This window comes from Scyliorhinus torazame, chromosome 16 (genome assembly GCF_047496885.1).
Source record: "Scyliorhinus torazame isolate Kashiwa2021f chromosome 16, sScyTor2.1, whole genome shotgun sequence".
In the NCBI taxonomy this organism is placed as follows: domain Eukaryota; kingdom Metazoa; phylum Chordata; class Chondrichthyes; order Carcharhiniformes; family Scyliorhinidae; genus Scyliorhinus; species Scyliorhinus torazame.
The window spans coordinates 18881526-18903683 of NC_092722.1; the positions used below are offsets into that span (position 1 = coordinate 18881526).

The following is a 22158-nucleotide window of genomic DNA, read 5'->3' on the forward strand; positions in this document are numbered from 1 at the left end:
TTATTATATGTAGTTATTTTTCAGATTTGATGAATAAGTGGTATATGAGAATTAAATTTAAAAAGCCTTAAAACCCAGAGCTTACTCAGTCTTATGGTCGGGATCAAATATTTCATTGCCATTGGACCTTGGGTGGAGATTAAATCTCTCTAAAATCTTCCACCCTATTTGACATATTGACACATTTTCCCTGCCCCCCCCCCCCCCCTCCTCACTATTTTGAAGAAAATGTAGTTCTGATCCTATTCAAAGCGCATTAACTTTCTACTGGTGTTCTCCTATATTCATTGTCCAGGATTATTTAATTCAACTTTATCTATACCTTTCATTGTTTTGAAGAACCATTTCATCTTTTTGAGGGACAGAACATTCTAGTCCACTCTTTGAACCTTTCTAATCCATCCATGTCCTTAAGGTTGGGTGATTAAAACCATACTCTGGAATTGGCCATTAACCTGTATAAATGTTGGTAAAACATGTTCAGACTTGTAATCCAACACCCAAAACAAATCCATAATGAAAGTGCATTCAGGGTTCTTTCAATGATTTCCAACTGAGCCTAGGTCAGCTGTCATTGAGGACAGCAGGTGACCCAGTCTCCTGCAGACAGTTTTTCACCTTTATCTTGCTTCCAACTATTCACCCAAAATGATTTTCTTGCTTCAGAAGCTCAATTATAATTTGTAATCAAAGATGAAAAATTAAACCAGAAGTGATCTAATATTTGATGCAAACCCTCTAGTTGATAACATTTTTGAACTTGACACGTGCTCGTTAGGTGAATTGGACATTATAAATTCTCCCTCAGTGTACCCAAACAGGCACCGGAGTGTGGCGACTAGTGGATTTTCACAATAACTTCATTGCTGTGTTAATATAAACCTATTTGTGATACTAATAAAGATTATTGAAAAGGATGCTATGTCTGTAGTGATCCATCAGATATATAGAATCTTCTGTAGGCAGTGTTAATGGAATATCTTGAACTCTCCAAGTGTTGGTAATACATCATCCAGATGCCTGAGCTGTAAAAGTGTCAGGAGGATGACTACATTGTACACTGCAACCATTAACCATCACCTACAGATGGATAAAGACAACTTGTTTGAGCAACTTCCCAGAGAAGCTCCTGCACTGTATCCTGTGCAGAATGTTCAAGTTAACTGGAACATGTGGGTACCTGGAAAGCAGAAATGGTTGACTGTCTCCAGGTGGCAAATGATACTAGGGGAATTAAGTGCTCACCCTGGTTTTGGCTGGAGGACCTGTGTTGGCATTCCGAAGCAGCCCCAGGACTCGATGTGTCATAGTCACACAGCATAGTACAGAAAAGGCCAGAGTCTGCACTAACCCCGAATCTCATGCAATCCCATTTACCAGCACTTGTCCCATATCCTTGAATGTGATGGTGCTTCAAGTGCACATCCCATTCAAGGGTTAAAAAAAAAAAAATCCAAATAAAGGAGCAATTTGGTGTGGCCAATCCAGCTACCATGCATATCTTTGGGTTGTGGGGTTGAGAACGACGCAGACACGGAGAGAATATGCAAACTTCACACGGACAGTGACCCGAGGCAGAGATCGAACCTGGGTCCTTGGCGCCGTGACCAAATGCTTTTTAAAGGTGGAAGTTTCCAGCCCCACTCCCATGCAGTGCATTCCAGATTCTCACCACCCTCCAAGTGATCTTTCCCCAAATCCCCTCGGAATCACCTGCCCCCTCACCCTAAGATTATGCCCCCTTGTGATTGACTCCCACCCAAGGGAAATAATAATAACTTGTCACAAGTAGGCTTCAATTAAGTTACTGTGAAAAGCCTCTAGTCGCCACATTCCAGCGCCTGTTGGTACGGGAATAAACCTGCACAGCTGGCATTGTTCTGCATTACAAGCCAGCTATTTAGCCCACTGTGCTAAACCAGCCCCTAGCTGCTTCCTATTTACCCTATCCAAACCCCTCAAATCTCTCCACCCCTCAGCCTTCTCTGCGGTAAACAATCCAAGTCTATCTAGCTTGTAGCTCAGATGCTCCATCCCAGGCAACATGCTGGTGAATCTCCCCTGTACACCCTCCACTGCAATCACCTCCTTCCTATTGTGAGGTGACCAGAACTGCACCCAGTACTCTAGCTGTGTTCTTTACAGCTGCAACATAACATTGCTCTTAATATTCTAAACCTCATTGCTCTTTTATTCTGTACCACACTGAAAGGCAAATGTTCCATATTGCCTTTACTACCCTATTCAGATTCTGCCACCTTCAGCAATCTGAATAAGTACCTCAAGATCAATCTGTTCCTGTGGGCTTCCCAGCATCCTGCCATTCATTACATGCTCCCTTGTCCTGTGTCTTCTTCCAAAGTTAGCTAGGAAGAGCCAGGAGGGGACATGAGAAGTCTTTGGCAGGTAGGATCAAGGATAACCCTAAAGCTTTCTATAGATATGTCAGGAATAAAAGAATGACTAGGATAAGAGAAGGGCCAGTCAAGGACAGTAGTGGGAAGTTGTGCTTGGAGTCCGAGGAGATAGGAGAGGTGCTAAATGAATATTTTTTGTCAGTATTCACACAGGAAAAACAATGTCGAGGAGAATACTGAGATTCAGGCTACTAGGCTAGAACGGCTTCAGGTTCATAAGGAGGAGGTGTTAACAATTCTGGAAAGGGTGAAAATAGATAAGTCCCCTGGGCCGGATGGGATTTATCCTAGGATTCTCTGGGTAGCTAGGGAGGAGATTGCTGAGCCTTTGGCTTTGATCTTTAAGTCATCTTTGTCAACAGGAATAGTGCCAGAAGACTGGGGGTAGCCAATGTTGTCCCCTTGTTCAAGAAGGGGAGTAGAGACAACCCCGGTAACTATAGACCAGTGAGCCTTACTTCTGTTGTGGGCAAAATCTTGGAAAGGTTTATAAGAGATAGGGTGTATAATCATCTGGAAAGGAATAATTTGATTAGAGATAGTCAACACGGTTTCGTGAAGGGTAGATCGTGCCTCACAAACCTTATTGAGTTCTTTGAGAAGGTGACCAAACAGGTGGATGAGGGTAAAGCAGTTGATGTGGTGTATATGGATTTCAGTAAAGCGTTTGATAAGGTTCCCCACGGTAGGCTACTGCAGAAAATACAGAAGCATGGGATTCAGGGAGATTTAGCAGTTTGGATCAGAAATTGGCTAGCTAGAAGAAGACAAAGGGTGGTGGTTGAAGGGAAGTGTTCAGACTGGAGTCCAGTTACTATTGGTGTACCACAAGGATGTGTTTTGGGGCCACTGCTGTTTGTCATTTTTATAAATGACCTGGAGGAGGGCATAGAAGGATGGGTGAGTAAATTTGCAGATGACACAAGTCGGTGGAGTTGTGGACAGTGCGGAAGGATGTTACAAGTTACAGAGGGACATAGATAAGCTGCAGCGCTGGGCTGAGAGGTGGCAAATGGAGTTTAATACAGAAAAGTGGAGGTGGTTCATTTTGGAAAGAACAGGAAGACCGAGTACTGGGCAAATGGTAAGATTCTTGGCACTGTGGGTGAGCAGAGAGATCTCGGTGTCCATGTACATAGATCCCTGAAAGTTGCCACTCAGGTTGAGAGGGTTGTTAAGAAGGTGTACGGTGTGTTAGCTTTTATTGGTAGAGGGGTTGAGTTTCAGAGCCATGAGGTCATGTTGCAGCTGTACAAAACTCTGGTGCGGCCGCATTTGGAGTATTGCGTGCAATTCTGGTCACCGCATTATAGGAAGGATGTGGAAGCATTGGAAAGGGTGCAGAGGAGATGTACCAGAATGTTGCCTGGTATGGAGGGAAGATCTTATGAGGAAAGGCTGAGGGACTTGAGGCTGTTTTCGTTAGAGAGAAGAAGGTTAAGAGGTGACTTAATTGAGGCATACAAAATGATCAGAGGATTGGATAGGGTGGACAGTGAGAGCCTTTTCCTCGGATGGTGATGTCTAGCACGAGGGGACAGCTTTAAATTGAGGGGAGATAGATATAAGACAGATGTCAGAGGTAGGTTCTTTACTCAGTAGTAAGGGTGTGGAATGCTCTGCCTGCAACAGTAGTGGACTCGCCAGCACGAAGGGCACTCAAATGGTCATTGGATAGACATATGGACGATAAGGGAATAGTGTAGATGGGCTTGAGTGGTTTCACAGGTCGGCGCAACATTGAGGGCTGAAGGGCCTGTACTGAGCTGTAATGTTCTATGTTCACCTCGCACTTTAGGGTTAAATACTATATGCCATTGCTCTGCCCACCTGACCAACCATCTATATCTTCCTGTAACCTATGACTATCTTTTTCACAGTTAACCACCCTATAAATCTTGGCGTTGTCTGCAAACTTACATATTTGCCCATGTTCTCATCAATATACCACTGCCCTTTGTGCCCTCTTCTAAGCCAATATTGGATCCATCTCAGGTTTCCTTGAATTCCATGTGCTTCAACCTACTTGATCTCCCAGATGGGACCTTGTCAAAGGCATTGCTTAAAATCCATTAAACTGCACTTCCTTCATCCACATACTCGGTCACTTTATCAAAAAATTCTATCAAATTGTTAGGCATTACCTCCCTCTAATAAAGCTATGCTGGCTATCCCTAATCAACCTATGCCTTTCCAAGTAGAAAATAATTCTCTCCGTCAGAATTTTCTCAAAGTTAATTTTCATTAACCAAATAAATAAACTGCAGGATAAATTAAAACTGCAGTTCTGAAAGGGATACTGCAAAGTAAACAATCTCAAAAAGGAAACTTAAAACAAAATAAAATGTGATTCGAAGATCAATAATGCAGCTGTCCCCATAGTGCCGACCAGACACTGAAGATTTTGATGGTGCTGGCAGACACCACTTGCTGTGTTTCCATAAGCACCTGGCAGCATAAATAGCCGTGGAAAAGGGCAGACAGTCCAAATAGCCTGCACCTATTAATGGCCAGCTTAGCTAGGCCAAGGAGCAGGAACTCCTCCCTCACCCTTGCACACCACACCAGGTTCTCAAAGATCAGGCTGAAGTGCAACCAAAATAAAAGTAATAGATTTTTCAGGAACCTAAAAAGGAGCTGCTGCCTATGGCAACATACATATGTATTTTATACATAGGGGGCATGGTAGCACAGTGGTTAGCACAGTTGCCTCACAGCTCCTGGGCCACTGCCTGTGTGGAGTATGCACGTTCTCCCAGGGGTTTCCTCCGCGGGTTCCGGTTTCCTCCTACAGTCCAAAGATGTGCAGGTTAGGTGGATTGGCCATGATCAATTGCCCTTAGGTAGGTGGGGTTACTGGTTTAAGGGGATAGGGTGGAGGTGTGGACCTTGGGTAGGGTGCTCTTTCCAAGAGCTGGTGCAGACTCGATGGGCCAAATGGCCTCCTTCTGCACTGTAAATTCTATGATAAATGGTCTACGGACTCGGATTCAAAAGATACATGCATCTTGGAGTCCATAATTCAACGAAACCTGCGGTTCTAGATCTTCTACGTGCACACTAGGATAGGTTATCTGCATACTGGAGGTCTGTTATAGTCAAGTATGAAACTCTGGTCTTCGCTAAGTTTTTGGAGGTTAAAGCTTCCTGTCAAACCTACACTTATTTGTGTTCTACTCACAGCTGAGACATCCTGAGTTCAAGATGCCTAATTTTGCATTTTCAACCTTGGTGATGGCCTGAAGGGCCTTTTCCACTTGTATTCAAAGCCAACCAAGTAGAAAATATGGAAATCTGAATTGGCTGATATGGGGGAACCAGGTCAACATTGAACAGATAAACAAACTGGCACATACTCTTGCAAAGACAAAGCTGTTGTGAAAATCACCTCAGCTATCGTTGCTATGGGAAGATGCTTGGCAGCTGCTTCCCTCCAGGATGATCAAGCCTAGGGAAGGAATGCAGCACCATTCTATACCCTATATAGAATAAGCACCACCAGCTCCTCCAAGATGGAGTGTTTTTTGGATTTATTTTGACACCTCGCGACTTAAAGCTTACTTTTTAAACCTCAATTTATTTAGAGCCCAGACAACAAAATGGTCCACAATTCTAAACCCCAGCTGATGTCTCAGGTTATACTACTATGATCCTGGACTAGACACCAAAGTAAGGGATTTTGTTAAGGTCGACAAAGTTTGAGATTTAAGATACTTAAGAGTGTAAAGCCACATGATTCCACAATTTTTGAATGAACAAATTAAATTTACGATACAAAAAGATCAGAAAGATAGAACAAATTACAACATCTATCTTGTACCTCCTATTAACCCTGAATGTATAATTCTATGTGAATTAACAGTAAAGTAAAAACCTCACCACTATTCTTAGAATTCCCCCTATACCAAAAAAGGGTCAAGATATTCTAAACGGGGCAGCACAGTGGTTAGCATTGCTGCCTCACGACGCCGAGGTCATAGGTTCGATCCCAGTTCTGGGTCACTGTCTGTGTGGAATTTGCATTCTCCCCATGTTTGCGTGGGTTTCGCCCCCACAACACAAAGGTGTGCAGGGTAGGTGGATTGACCACGTTAAATTGCCCCTTAATTGGAAAAAATGAATTGGGTATTCTAAATTTATTTTTAAAAAGATGTTCTAAATGGTGAACAGGGATTCTCACTCCCCGACTCCTATGCAGACTTAGGTGGGTGCTATTCGGGTCAAACTAGTGTTTCAAGTTATCCCCCGGCATATAACCCATATCTTCAAAGAAGAATTTTATCTACTTACCACTTCGTAGCTTACATACGGGTCCGGCTTGCTAAGTAAAGTAAACTTTCTAAAAATAATAATCACTCATTCAGGTTATCAATTTAAACTCAATTTTATTTTCAAGTTAAAAGATAAAAACTTTTACAGAAAGCTAAAAAAGATCTTATGTTTGGACCAGTATATCTTGTCAATCGTTTTTCTTTAACTTTTGGTCTTCTGTTCGCTTCTCTGGGTTGCTCGGTCTTCAGATGCTGCTTGTCCCATCACAGAGGAAGAATGTTGCTTTCTGCTCACTTTTCAGAGTTTTTATAGCAATTTGTGCAGCCTGACCTTCACAAATGACTCCCTTCTGCTGTTTAAGCCTGACAGTTGAAAGCTGGTTTCTATCGGTTAGAAGCGTGGCACCTTGCAACAGCTAAGCTTCATTCCACCAGCTCGCCATTAATTACTTTTAATTTTTTCACTTTGCTTGACATGTAATAAATTTGTCTGTGTCTTCGTCAGTACCTTTCAGATTGATGTCTTTTTTTAATGATTTTTCAGTCTTAACCCAGGTTATCTTTGGGTCAAGCTAATGTCATGTTCAGCTTACCCCCTTTGACTCTATCCTTATCTGGCTTGGCCATTTTCTAAAAAGGTTTTAACGTCAAAATGGTGTATATGTTATAGTGTAACCTTGTCACCTTATGGGTTTCTTTATTTATAAATCAGTTGTCTCATCTTATTACTGGTGTCAGCAAGTTTTCATGCTTAACAGTTGTCCCTTATTTTAAACCTTAGATTCTGGCTACGCTTGTTAATTGTTCAATAAAATAATTCCTTGTTTAAATAATTGTGAAAACTGTTCCCTTTCATATAACTTAAGAACTTGAGTCGATCAAATGACATTTTAACTTGTAAATCAGAATGAATTGTTCCTAGCTGTTTTCCTTCACGGCTGTGAAGCGGTCTGCATTTCAAACAAGCTGCTGCTTTTAACCCTTTGTGGGATTTCTCCCTTTCATTAAGTCTCAGCCATTGTCAGTGTTACTTTCATGTTTCAAATGTCATATTTTTCCAATTTTTCATTACAACCAGCAAACTGGTCAGACTATACTGCACAATAAATGGCAAATGTGACTAAGACATATCACATGGATTTTTAAGCATCCACCCAAGTGTCAGTAACATTAGCGTTAACCAATCTTGTTGAAACACTGTCTTGCAGAAGGGATCCTAGTCTTCACCGCGGTGCAAGACCTAGCCTTGGAATTCTCCCAAAAATCACTCAGACTTGGACTTCAACAGCTTACTTTGCAGGGTTTCAATCTCGTCCCCAAACCCCATTCTCTTGGATTCCCAAGTCTGCACTCCACCACTCACTCACAAGCACAACCTCAGCTCTTCAAACACGTTGAGCAGAACACAGCTACTTCAAAGGGTTACACTTGCCTCATCAGCCTGCAGCCCATAATCACCAACCGTCTGCTGTCTTCTCAGATATCCAGAGCTTTGCCCAACCCCTCGCCAATTGAAGCCTACCAACTGAGGCACTTGCTGCTTGGAGTCTCTTTCTTTGCTCACTCCCCAGTGGTTCCAACTGGTGACTCCTTGCCTGGTTTGCTTAGAGATATCTCCCTGTCTAGCATGGAGTATGGTGACTACCCCCTCCTGTGTCACATGATCCAGGGTTTAACTCCTCTCTCTTCTTCTTCTTCTTCTCCTCCTCCTCTCTTCCCCCCCCCCCCGGCCAAACGTGCATTGGGCCCTTGTCCTCAGCCCGAAGAACTTCAGACGCTGGGCTGCACATACACCATCTGCTACTATTTGTAAAAACTCAAAGGTCTGCCAGGTCGGAGTGCCCAACAAGGTAAATTTGGATCTCTTATCACTAATATAATTTACATACAGCATAAAAAGAGAATATGCAAACATATTTTGGTTCAAATTTTATTAGAAAGTAACAAATAATTATAAATCCAATGCTACAAATTTCAAAAAAAAATTCAGAGACATCATGTTTCAGTAATATACTATTCTGCCCGTATAAAATAAAATATTTTCTGCACTTGAACAGCGAAAACTTTAATTACAAATGTATGCATTAAGGGCTCAATCTTAAATCTTTAAAAAATACATGATCCCCCCACACTTGTGTTTTGTCCAGTAATATACAATGTGTTAACTTAAAATTATGGAATAAAAGATTCATTGCATCAGTGGATCTCCTGAAATATAGGGTCCAGTGAAGTTTCATGAATAGAATCCTCCATCACATCATTAAAGCTATTCCTGTACCACAAACATCAATAAGTGACCTGTTGTTTGCATTTGATGGGACTGTCCAGAACTTCAAACAATGAAGTGAGAATCTTTGAAAAACTACACTTGATACCCTCAGCAAACTTGCATTTCATGCAGTTCCTTTCATATCCTTGATGTGTTTAAGTACTCTACAGCCAATTAAGTATTTACCTTTGACGTTATGTTCATTGACTTTCAACGGTGTGATCCCAAATCTTCATTTTGTTGAGCATGTTCAGGTTGACACGACAATGGTTAAATCCAGAGAAAATTCTACAATTTATGATACTTTTGTCAACAGTCTCTGGATAATTCAGAGTTCTGTTACTACGCATATAATAGAACATATAGTGCAGGAGGCCATTCGGCCCATCGAGTCTGCACCGACCCACTTTAGCCCTCACTTCCACCCTATCCCAATAACCCCATCTAACCTTTTTTTGGTCACGTCACTAAGGGCAATCCACCTAACCTGCACGTCTTTGGACTGTGGGAAGAAACCGGAGCACCCAGAGGAAACCCACGCAGACACGGGGAGAACGTGCAGACTCCGCACAGACAGTGACCCAGCGGGGAATCGAACCTGGGACCCGTGAAGCCACAGTGCTATCCACTTGTGCTACCGTGCTGCCCTACTTGTGCGACCGTGCAGGTTCTGTCCCTGCAGCTCATCAAGGATTAGTGGGTGGACATATGTCAAAGAATAACCTAGCAGCTCTGCCTCAGTTGTAGGATGTTTTCAGATACAAGGAATTGAGAAACCAGAACAAGGATTTTTAAAAATGCAACAAAAGAAATTTCAATGAAGAAATGAGATCCTGTAGAATACGAACTCCAATATTTTTTTCTTCTTTTTTTAAAAAAATGGTTTTGCTATTGAAATGCTCCACAATGATTGTAAAAGCAAATTTTTAACATTGGTTGTTTGGTTTTGAACAACAAGTTTCCATTACAAGATGAAAAGACAACCATATTTCATTATTATTTGGCACTGTTGCAGTCAGTCTACAATGTGTGTTCTCAACAGGAACACATTGCAATATGGCAGAGACTCTGGTTCACTTGCACCCTCCAGCTCCTGGTGTAATATGTTTAGTTTTCACCTGCCGTTTCTAAATAGCACACACACATTTGATCTTTACTCAGCAGCATTAGAGAATCTCCATTGGGATGCCAGTGCAATGATAAAATCTGGAAATTACCTACAGAAAGGACAGAATTCAGATGTTAGAAGGCAGAAAACAGAATTGTAATACATGTTCTTCACAGAGGGCAGTAACCGTTTCTGCCATGAGTTAAGAAAATATAAAATACAGTCCCCAAGTCTTCAGCCCTCAGTTTCCCCATCCCTTACCTTCAGCTGGAACTTGCACAGATAGGCACCCAGCAGGAGACCAAAGGTACACCTTGTTGCTACCAGTGCAGATGGCCAGGCGGGCCCTGCATGGGTCCCAGTGGAAGGATTTGACAGCAGACAATTGCTCTAAAACCACATACTGTTTCAGCTTCTGGGCATCCCATATCCACAGAGTGTTTGGCATGTTATCTGGAAGGAGGAGGAAAAAAAAGTTATGGCGGTGCATACTTTTTATTTGCCAAGATAAATGAGGGCAATCCTGTGGAACAGGAACACTGAACTCCTTCCCATTCTTACAACTTCATCAGCCCAGAACTCTGTAGCAAAGTAAGCACCAAAAAATATCCGATGTAGAAGTTACCAAGAGGCTGTGACAAGGAGAAACTATTAAATGTTAATAATTAAGGGGCGTAGTGGTGGGGTTTAGAAGTAAGCACCATTGTAATGGTTACTTGCATTTATTTAATTGCTTTCCCCTTAAAGAAAAATAGAAGTAACCTACATTTTATCAATGGATGATCTACTAAAGTTGAGACCCAAGAGGACAATTTTCACATCAGTAAGACATTGCATTGATGTGGCGAAGATCAACATGAAAATTCTACAATTGAGGGTTATTAGTGGTTCATAAAATGTTGAGAAACCACATGAGAATATTGCAGATGAAACATCTCTTCTTGTGGATACAGTGATCAATAAGAGGATCAAGGGTTATGGGGAAAAGAGGATGGGGATGAGGAGCACATCAGCCATGATTGAATGGCAGAGTAGACTCAAGGGCCGAATGGCCTAATTCTGCTCTGATATCTTAGGGTCTTACGGTGTGAAGATCAAAAAAGGGGACGAGATATTTTGCATTGGAATGTTCAGTGTGAATGTTTGTTGATCAGAGAATGAGGCACTTAGTATTCCAAGTTTATAACTACCAGCCAAGGAGGACAGCAGTAGGGAAAGTTACTAGTCCAAAAATATACTGAAATAAAGTTGTAGGCTGCAAAATCTCTACATATGAAGCTTCCAGCACAGTAACAAATAAGCAATTGAGTCGGCATGGAACAGCCCAAGCAAAATTCTGCTTCAGTCTTTCCCTCCTTTCTTCAAGGCGATGTCAGGTCTCCACCTCGTTCTTTCAGTGATGCTGCTGAATCTTACCACACTGCCATTCCATATATTGGTCCCTCAGTGTGCAAAGTCAGCATTGATTCCAATCCCCATCTGCAAAAATATCAACACACCAATTCTAACTGGATGGCCCGAATTGTGGATTGAAGTCCAAAATCATGAGCTACCAGCCCACCTTTAATCCACCACATTGGTCTTATTAACATACCATTTCTGGTTGCTAAGAACTGGTTGTCGGGACTGAAGGCCAACATCCCGATACCCAATTTGGGATTTGCTCGATCTGGATCAGGCTTCACTACAGGGACATCAACTGGAGGCTGGCAGATCTCATCTGAAAAAAAAAAAGCGGTACGGTAAAGACAAGGTTCCAACTACAATGGCCCCAGCAAATACGGCACTGGAAATCCCATCTTGTGCTCTGATCTTTAAAATAATGCATCAGAATGGCAAAATTCCTTTAATCCTTCAATCATTAAAAAGAGATTACCGAATGAACAGATTTTAAAGTTAAATTTATCTGTTCTTCAGTCAAGAAGAAATAAAGGCAGAACTCAACAGCAGCCCTAGCAAAACAAAGAAATCAGCCATTCAGCCTGTAGCCCTTCAAGTAACTTGCACTTTGATTTTACCTGGAAATGAAATGAACGTGTGACCGTTCAGCCAAAATCAGAAAGCAGAAGGAAGCTCTTCGTTAGAAGTGTCCATTTGCTCGAGCAGCAAGCTCAGATACTAAACAGGAAGAGTACTGAAAAGTTGCTAATTCATCTGGTTTCTGCCCTGGTCTGCTTAATGATGTGACTGGGCAACAGTGCAGAATGATGGCACGCAAGTGGCTCATAGACCAGTTCAGCTGCAATCCACAAATACAATTCTTTGCTCAGCACCTTGGGATTGGTGTTGGGGATTAGAAAGATCAGGGTGGATTTTTGCTGCTGATGACAATTCGCTAAAGTGAATTCTGGGTGGAAATAGATTAAGCTCAACTGTGAAATATGTCGACAACCGTTGCCGTCTTAAGCTCTTTTGAGGTATTGTATGGTAACTGGTCACTGTAGAACTGCAGCTTTTTTGAATATGAGAAAGGAAACCTCAATGCTCTAAAAAGACAACATAAACAAACTATCTCAAACGTGAAAAAGGCAACATTGAATGGATAACACTGACACGTCCCTTCCTCTAAGCAAGGCCATAGAAGAGCATAAACTGGTTACTACATCCACCCCCCCCATTACTTACATTTACTCTCAGAGTTGAATAAGGAACTTTTTTCTGTTGAAATTGGAGGAAAGGACAGGCCATCTCCACCCAGGTGTGGGCAGGTTTCTACCTCCTTATAGATAACCTACAGGCAGAAAGGGAATGGTTTGTGGTTTGGTCACATTTGTAATGATGGCTTTCTTTAGTCAGTCACTGTTTGAAGCTAAATACCAGCAAGATAAAATATAGATGCACACAGAGGCTATCCAAACAACTTGGACACTATGAAAAGCAAGGGCTACTGTACCTATTTGTTCAGGTTGGGGTGCTGAGCCAGTTACTTCCCAAAATTCTAACTGATCGGTTCTTAGACTTTAAGAACCAAATGATCCTACAGCAGACAGTAGGTTGACTTCTGCAACCATCATGATTCAATTACCAACTTTGCCTCATTCACTCATCCTAGATTACATTATATTAGAGAAAAAGGATCTGAGCTATCGGACAAACTTTACTGGCACTACATCAAAATACAACTAGCTGGGCAGCACGGAGGTGCAGTGGTTAGCACTGCTGCCTCAAGGCACTGAGGACTTGGGTTATAAAACTAGCTCACAAGTACAATTCGGTTTTAAAACTGGTTATTGACCGTAAAATATATTTATTATGACTCATCTAATTACAGTAGCTTAATAGGTCACAAGATATTTTAAAGCACGTTGTGTCAGAATAGCAAAGTACTCCACACAATTTTTTTTTAGTTCACTAACTTGTGTATCCAAAATGTTGCCACCATCAACACCATGGACAGCAACAAGATGTCATTTCTTGTTTGGTATTGGCTATCAAAATAACAGAAGACATCTCTGCTCTTCTATGGATTGTGTAACGGGAATCTCACCAATAAATCCCATCTATAATAATACAGGACTTCCCACAATACTTTATTAGAATGTCTGCCTAGAATGTGCACTCAAGCCTTTATTTGCAGCTCAAACCTACAACTTTTGAACCCATAGGGAAGTTATGGTAACCCCTCATTTCAAACAACACACACAAACAAAGGAATTAATCCAACTTACACTTTTTGGGTTTCTGATGGTTGAGAGATGTTCCAATTCCACAAGCTTCCTCCATGTTACATGGTTTATGATTCTTACCTAGTTAGTGGTATGATCATTTCAAATTAAAATCTACTCCAAATAAATACTTCAGCTAAAACATTCCACAATTATTAGTGCCAAAACATCTCAAAAGGGGAGCTCAACTCTTAGGGGGAAAAAAAAGGTGGATCCAGGGCAGAATTTAAACACAGTAATACAAGTCAAGTTGTCAGAGAAGCACATCCCAGGGCTACAGATTATTAGGAGTTGCATCAGACAACTTATTAACAGTGCCCAGACCAGATGGATGGCTTTTTACTTCGTAGAGAATAGTAAACTTGAATTAAAAATGGAAAAAAGTCAGCGAGTACCTGAAAAATTGTTTTCAGTGACAATTTTCTTTCCCTTTAAGATACTGATCAAATCTGCTTGCATTTTAAACATTAAAAAAGGATGCATTACTTAAAATTCACCAGCTGTTCAACAACAATGGCTCCCACATGGTGCCAATTTGTCCATCCAAATACAATTTGTCCAAATCCTTGCAAGCAGCTTTGCTCCACTTGTACAATAATCATGTTTGCACACTACAATTAATTTTCCCAACTAGTCACATATAGATGAGCACCATGTGCCTCCTTGACTTCATTCAATCAAGGGAAACGTGTGTGTGGGCAGTCTACCCTATTTAATTTTATTACAGGAAGTGCATTGAGAAAGGCTCCAAGAGGCAACTTTATACAAGAGTTTTAAAGATAAATCCAGAAAATCACTTTAAATTAAACCGAAAGAGCATAAAAATTAAACCGATAGAGAAGAGCACAAAACAAAGAGCACAAAAATAAACTTGTATTTATAAAGTGTTTTTTTTATGACCACAGGATGCCTTGCATCCAGTGAAGTACTGTTTGAAGTGTAATAGGAAATGTAGCAGCCAATTTTCCACACAGAATCCCATAAACAGCAGTGTAATAATGAGTAACTAGTATTTCAAGATATTAGTGGAGGGATAAATATCAGTCAGACACTAGGAATAACTACCCTGCTCTTCTTTGAAATAGTGCATTGGGTCTTTTGTCCACCTGAGTGGATAGATATAACATGTCATCTAAAAGATGGCACCTCAAGAGTGTAGCACTGCCCGGGTACTGCATTGAAATATCAGCATTGATGTTTGTGTGGTCATGGAGTGGGATGTAAACCAATAATCTTCTGAAATTGCAACCAAGAGTGCCATCAACTGAGTCAAAGATGCCATTGTCAAATTGGTGAAAATTAATTTTGGGATGGAGGAATATTTATCCCTGAAACAGAAAGAACCATGGAATAATTCCAAGAGTTCGCTAGATGCTGCAATGACCAGAGGGAGTACCTTAGTATCAATCGGGATTGATGGAGAGATGGGCAGAATGGGCTTCCTCATTGGAAAGACTTTGGTGTATCCAAACATAGGTTCAGACTAATTCTTAGAGGAAAATCTTGTAGTTAATTTGCTGGAAGAGCATTAAATCAGGTATCCATTTAATCAGTCTGAATGTGTGAAGGATTATTATTGGGCGGCGAATATGGACAAGATGCGGCGGTGGTGGGAAGGAGAAGGGGTAGAGTGGGTTAGGATGGAGGAGGTATCTTGTAAGGGGCCTAGTTTGAGGACTATGGTGACGGCAGCATTGCGAATGGCTCCAAGTAGGTATTCAGGGAGCCCAGTGGTGCAGTCCACGGTGAAGACATGGAATCAGCTGAGGAGGCATTTTAGGGTAGAAGGGATGTCGGTGCTAACGCCGCTGTGCGAGAATCATGGGTTTGAGCCGGGGCGGGGATGGATAGTGTATACAGGTGGTGGAGAGAAGTGGGGCTGGTCAAGGTGAGGGATTTGTATTTGGAGGAATGGTTCGCCAGTCTGGAGGAGCTAAGGGAGAGGGTAGAGCTGCTGAGGTGTAGTGAGTTCAGGTATCTACAGGTTAGGGACTTTGCACAAAAGATCTGGAAGGGGTTCCCTAGATTGCCGGGATACACCCTGCTGGAGCGACTGCTGCTTCCAGATGTGGAAACGGAGGGAAGAATAAGTGGCTGGGGGAGCAGGGAGGCGAGCGGGTGGTGAAGGTCAAGGAGAAAAGGGAAGCGGATGTTGGGAATGGAGATCAATTGGAGAGTACGGTGTGAGGCACTGCGAAGGGTAAACGGGACCTCCTCTTGTGCAAGGATAAGCCTGATACAGATTAAGGTGGTGCACAGGGTGCATATGACTCGAGCGAGAATGAGTGGGTTCTTTCAGGGGGTAGCAGATGAGTGTGAAAGGTGTGGGCAGGGGCCAGCGAATCATGCGCATATGTTTTGGGGTTGTGAAAAATTGGGAAGATTCTGGGCGGGAGTGTTCACGGTCTTAGCCAGGATAGTGGAGGAGGGAGTGGACCCGGACCCTTTGGTGGTGATATTTGGGGTTTCAGAGAAGCCGGAGCTCATGGAGAGGAAGAAGGCCGATAACTTGGCCTTCGCCTCTGATTGCACGGCGACAAATTTTGCTGGAGTGGCGGTCGGCATCGCCACCGGGGGGGGTGGGGGGGGGGGGGGGGGGGTAGCAGCATGGTTGGGTGACCTGTATGACTTCCTGCGGTTAGAGAAGATAAAGTAGGAGTTAAGGGGCTCAGCAGGGGAGTTTGAAAAAGGTGGGGGATATTTGTGACCGTGTTTGAGGAGCTGTTCGTCGCAGCGGGGCGGGGCGTGATGTAACCATATAGAAATTCACAGCTCACTGACTAGTCAACAGGCTTAAGGAGCTAAACAGCCTTCTCCTGTTCCCATGTTACAAAAATAGTCCACTTACTGACCCAGAAAGGCTACTGCCAATCGAAAAAGGCCTGAAACTTCCTCAGTGGCGATAGGTATTGGATTTCCATTCAATGCCCAATTACCCATGTGGATTTTCTACTGTACCCTTCTCGTTCAACCTTCTGACTCAGACCGGAAGATCCAGGCAGTGCAACTATCTTGAGGTCCAGCATATGGTGGGAGGGAGGTAAAATCATATTGGGGGTCAGGGTGGGGACCCTTGTGGAAGCAGGGAGGGAGGCAGTTTGGGTCTTTACAATAATTACCCAGAAGTTAGAAGTGGTTTTAATTCCAACTGTTTCTGGATAACTATTTGCGTAACACAGTCAGAACCATCCAAAGTTTGCGATTTAAAATCACATTTTCTGAGGGTCCCCAGCACAGGGTAATTGCTCAGGAGGATGTTTACACTGGGTGTCATGAGAATGTCACTTTAAGAAATGTTTGACTGCTCATATTACTGCAGTGAGGTCAGAGTGTGGGTGGAGCTGAGCTCTGGCTCTGTTTTTTAGTTTCGCTTTGAGAAAAGATTGGGTGTGTGTCTTTTTGGTTTTGTTTTCAGTGTTGGAGCTAAAGCCAGACGAAGCAGGTGTACTGCTGTTCTCTCTGCCATGAAAAGACTACCTCTTGATCATTTGGTGAATTCAGAATTATAAATGTTCTCAGTAGTGAATGTAAGCCTGATGTGCTTTTGTTAAAAGGTGTTTCTTTTGTCTTCTGGACGTTGTTTGGGAAGTTATTAAAGATTAGAGTGTTGTATTCTTTGGGGGCTGTATTTGAATTGATGGTTGCTAAGATGTTCACTGGATGTTTTAAAAAGGTTAACTTGAGTTCATAGAATAAACATAGTCTTGCTTTAAAAAATACTTTTCCATTTCTGCTGTACCATACCAGTACAATGGGCAGTGTGCTCCCCATACCACAATCTATTAAACGTTGTGGGTCAGGTGAACTCCATGATATACTTTGGGGTTTTCTAAACCCCGGCCCATAACATGGGCAATTACCGTACAAACCCTTCCCCAAGATGCTCGGAGGGGGATTTTCCAGCCCATCTTTGGTGTACCCCCCAAATCTGACACTGGGGAACTCCAAGTTATGGCCCAGTGTCTTCTCGACAACAGTTTCTAAATTTCCACCAAGTTTATCTTTATCTACTGCCTGACTGAGAACCATGCAGCTTACAAATTGATCATGGGGCTTTAAAAAAAACCCACAAAAGCAATATATAGGTGCTGTTTCAGAACTGATTTCAGCCAGCACAATTTCAATTATAAGCCAAAATCAAAGTATTGCCACCTTCGGCGATCCTGCAAGTGTCAGCATTGTAACTTGAAAAAACTTGAAGGAACTAGGTCAGAAAAGGATTCTAAGCAATCTTGGTGGATAGATGTTTTGAATAATTTTATACTTCTCCACCATGAATCACCTCGGTCTCTTCCATCCCGAAACCATTTTTGCCTCTCCATTTACCCTTTCGTCTTTAGATGGTGCTAAAAACACACCATTTTGACCAGGGTTTTAGTTACCTCACCAGTTATCCCTTTTTTCCCCCCAACTCAATGTCAATTCTTGTCTAATTGTGCTCCCGTGAAGCGCTTTGGAACATTGCCCTAGATTTTGTTTGTGGCTTTTTCTGAAAAATATTCAAACCTTTGCCTTCATCGGTTTTAACCAATTGCTGCCTCGGTCTACTGGTTGGCTCTCTTACCTTTTCATCATAACTTCCAATAGCGAGAAGCTGGCTGCTTGGACTCCACGCAACAGACTTCACACCAAGAGACCACTCATACGCACTGTACATGGACAACAGGCGCCCATCTAATGAATACAAGAGGACTTTATACTGGAAGGAATAAAAAAAGCTTACTCAATACTGAGGGAGAGAAATAAACAATCCCAGAAAGTAATTTCATTCACCTTTTTTTAAAGAAGGCGCAGAAATAAGAAACATTCCATGTAGAATCGAGAGCTGTACAAGATTGGCTCTGACTTTCTTCAATAGATAACTATTGGGAAATTTATAGTCGTGCTGCGAATCTTTCCCCTTCACCCTCAGTTAATGTTGAAAGAAAAATATTGCCTTGATGTAGCATCATATCTTCAGGACATCCAAAGCCAATCCAATACTTTAAAGATAGCTACGGACGTAATTTAGGAAGCATGGCATTGAATTTGCAGTGAGGTCATTGTTTTGTTGCAGTAGCAACAACAAACAAAAAAATTGGTAATTAAGTGACGTTGGTGGAGGAATAAATGATGGCCAAGAGAACCCCACTGTTCAAATCATGCTATTGCACGATTTATATCTACCAGAGTGTACTTTTAGGCACATTTCCACATATCAATTGTCTGCAAACAGACTTCATTTTAGCTTCTTAAGAATCTCTACTCTTAACAAAAGTCCAAGAACTCATCATATAGTACCACAAGCCAATCCCGGTGTCTGGTCAATCAATAAACACCTTGGACTCCAAATTGTATTTTAAAATTGACATTTCAAAGACAGAAAACTTCCAAGCTGCTATGTGTTCCTTGTTAAATGCTCACCTCCAGACAAGAATCCCAGACTGCCAGCACACAGCTGTTGGGTGACCACTTGATACCAGCAAGATCCTGGGTCTCGGTCTCAAAATGCTGAACAAATTACACACACGAGGATTATGAATAAAAGACAGCTACCAAGTCAATTTTAGAAAAGCCTGAGACCTAACTTACAATTTATGTCAGGCCACTATAAAGTAATAGAGGATGACAAATATTAGTTACATTAAAGACCCAAGGGCTTTGAACATTGCAACACAAAGATTTATTATAGGAATATTAAAATGCTGCATCATACAATAGAATAGGTTAGCGCTATACCCGTTGGAGTTTAGAAAAATTAGGTGTGATATTATTGAAACATACAAGACTAGAGGGACCTGACAGGGTAGAGACTGGGAGGATGTTTCCACTTGTGGGAGAATAGAACTGGGGGGCACAATGAGGCAAGCTGCATATTGGCTTACAGAGATCTCTCTCGGTCTCTTGAGGCGAGGTCAAATCTAGTTCCGATTGATTGGCGTGGAAATCTAGATACTGGCTGCAATCTAAGCACAGTTCCTGGAATGCACAGATTCACAGTCCTGCTTAGATGGCTAGGGAAGGAATTGTAGATTTCCCATTGATGCAAGAGGAGTTGATTAATTTGGAGCAATATAAAAAGCAGTTTTAATCTCCACCTAACCCATTCTGTAAGTAATTGGTTGTGGGCAGAGAGAGGAAGGGATTTGGGGAGTTGAATGGCAAAAGTTTCATTTCCCAACACTGGAGCACTGGAAACGCTTCACCTCAATCATTGCTGGTTTATCAGCAAGTTAGTGCTTGTAATAACAGCATTCCATGGGCATTGTGCACTTTTTTGAAGTTCCTGAAATCAAGCATGATTTCAATGGTAAGTTTCCAGAACAGCACACTGTGCAAGAGTCAGTACTGGGTCACACCATTCTCAATGGGGAACTGTATGTTTTTTAAAAAGTTATGTATAAAGTTAATTACCCGCATCAGCTGCCATTCACTGCACACGAAGATACTGATGTGATCCTTGCAGTCCCGTCTCTCTGCCAGCGCCATGTAGTGCCCATCTTTGGTGAAATCCATCCCTAAGGTCACAACGAAGCATTTAATGTGGTATTTTATTAGATTGTCAAAGCCAACAAGATTTTAAAGAAGTCACACAGGAAAATACATCCTCCACCCAATCATCTGCAGTTGAAATGGTTAAACTAAAGTCATTTGAGGGTTAACATTTCTAATATAACCTTAAAAAAGACAACTTCCAAATAATTCTTTGTATCCCCCCAATATTATTCCATTACTGGTGGCACTTCCATGGACATAGACAATTCGGAATGGTTTTTTAAAAATATTAGAATTTTTGCACTCAATATCAAAACGTTGCACGACAATATCAAAACAATACTAATACCCAAAACAATAACATTAACGCAAGTAGCCTCTGTGACAGTAGTCCCGGTGCTATCATTTACTTAGGTGTGTATCATAAGAGTTCCCCCCCCCCGCCCCACCCAAAGTGTTCTTATTGGTTTTTGTTAAACATTTAGTAGTAAGAATTCTGTACAACTTTACATACGTATTTACAATTACTGCCATAACTCTTTACCTTGTTAATAATTACATTTGTTTTGCAGGGGGAGGGGGTTCCTGTTCCTCCCTAGAGTTCTCGAGGGAGGTTAGGATGGTCCGCCTTCCCGGTTTAACATGTGTGGGGCAGGGATCCTTGTCTCCTCCTGCGAATGACCTTCCTCCCAGTTTCTTCTCTGCTATACGCAAGCTCCCTTTCATCCAGGTGGTGCTCTCTGCCCCCCCCTTCCTATCCCTCCCCCCTCCAGTTAGTTGCCAATTGCGAACAGGTCTGCAAATAGGTTTGTCAACTTCTTCCACGTAGCAATCAGTGAGGCGTAGGCCGGGGCATCCACCCCCTTTCCTGTCCGAGTTCTGGATGCTCTGAAGACCGCCACAGAAGGGCACGGCTCCATCTCGATCCCAACCATGGACATGGCCTTGAAAAAGGCAGTCCAGAGTCTGGGGCAGGACCAGAACATGTAGGTGTGGTTGGCCAGGGCCCCCTGACCTGACTCCTCCACCTCTGGGAACAACCTACTCATGCGCGTCTTAGTAAGGTGTACTCTGTACACCACCTTGAGCTGCATTAGGCTTTCAGGCGCAAGGTGGAGGAGTTGATCCTGTGCAGAGTCTCAATTAAGAGTCCTCCCCCTATCGCCATGTCCAGTTCCTCCTTCCATTTCCACCTGGTCTCATCCATTGGCCTCACCTCCATGTTTGTGGAAGTCTCCGGTGCCTAGCAGAGCTGATGGACTGCATTCCTGGTGGAGAGCAGATCAAATTCAATCTGCAGGTTTTTCCTGTCTGCCAGCAGTTCCAGTGGGGTCATGGAGTACCACCGATCCACCTCCAGTATGGAGTCGATCAGTCACTGCTTGGCTGCCCTTTCTTTCCTGTCCCCAAGCACTCTGTAAGCTATGATTTTGCACCTGATCATTGCCTTCAGTGCCTCCCAGAACGTGGAGGGCGAAATCTCCCCTTTCTGGTTACAGGTTACACAACTGTTGATGGCTTGGGATATCTTTGTACAGAATTCCTCATCGGCGAGGAGAGCTGCATCCAGCCTCCGTGGGGGCGTTGGGCCTAGTCCATATCCAAACTAATGTCCACTTAATGTGGCACGTGGTTGGAGATTACAATTGTGGAGTATTCCACCTTTGTTGCACCTGGAAGCATCCTTTTCTCTTCGACAACAAAGTCTATACGCAAGTAGGCCTTGTGCATGTGGGAGGAGGAGAATTATTTTTCTCCCGGAGAGTGAATCTCCAAGGGTCTACTACCACCACTCACCTGCTCCGTAAAGGCATTCAATTCTCAAGCCAAACCTGACATGGTTCCTGTCCACATTGTTTTTTGACAAATTCTGTGACATGTTAGTTCAAGGCGTATATATTTACCAAGATTACAGGGGCCCCTTCCAGGGATCCGCTGACCATAATGTATCTCC

At 42.5% G+C, this 22158-nt stretch overlaps 1 protein-coding gene across 1 annotated transcript in view; it reads right to left on the reverse strand.

Moving 5' to 3' along the window:
• Nucleotides 1-8604: 8604 nt before the first annotated feature.
• wrap73 (WD repeat containing, antisense to TP73) overlaps nucleotides 8605-22158 on the reverse strand; it is a 51778-nt gene continuing 38224 nt past the window's right edge. Inside the window, exons 5-12 of the mRNA XM_072478036.1 lie at nucleotides 20124-20227; nucleotides 19134-19220; nucleotides 18295-18429; nucleotides 13734-13811; nucleotides 12691-12796; nucleotides 11660-11785; nucleotides 10327-10518; nucleotides 8605-10174 (exon numbers count right to left, since the gene is read on the reverse strand). Coding sequence (XP_072334137.1) covers nucleotides 10065-10174; nucleotides 10327-10518; nucleotides 11660-11785; nucleotides 12691-12796; nucleotides 13734-13811; nucleotides 18295-18429; nucleotides 19134-19220; nucleotides 20124-20227 — 938 coding nt within the window. The 3' untranslated portion in view covers nucleotides 8605-10064. The remainder of the gene's footprint in view (nucleotides 10175-10326; nucleotides 10519-11659; nucleotides 11786-12690; nucleotides 12797-13733; nucleotides 13812-18294; nucleotides 18430-19133; nucleotides 19221-20123; nucleotides 20228-22158) is intronic.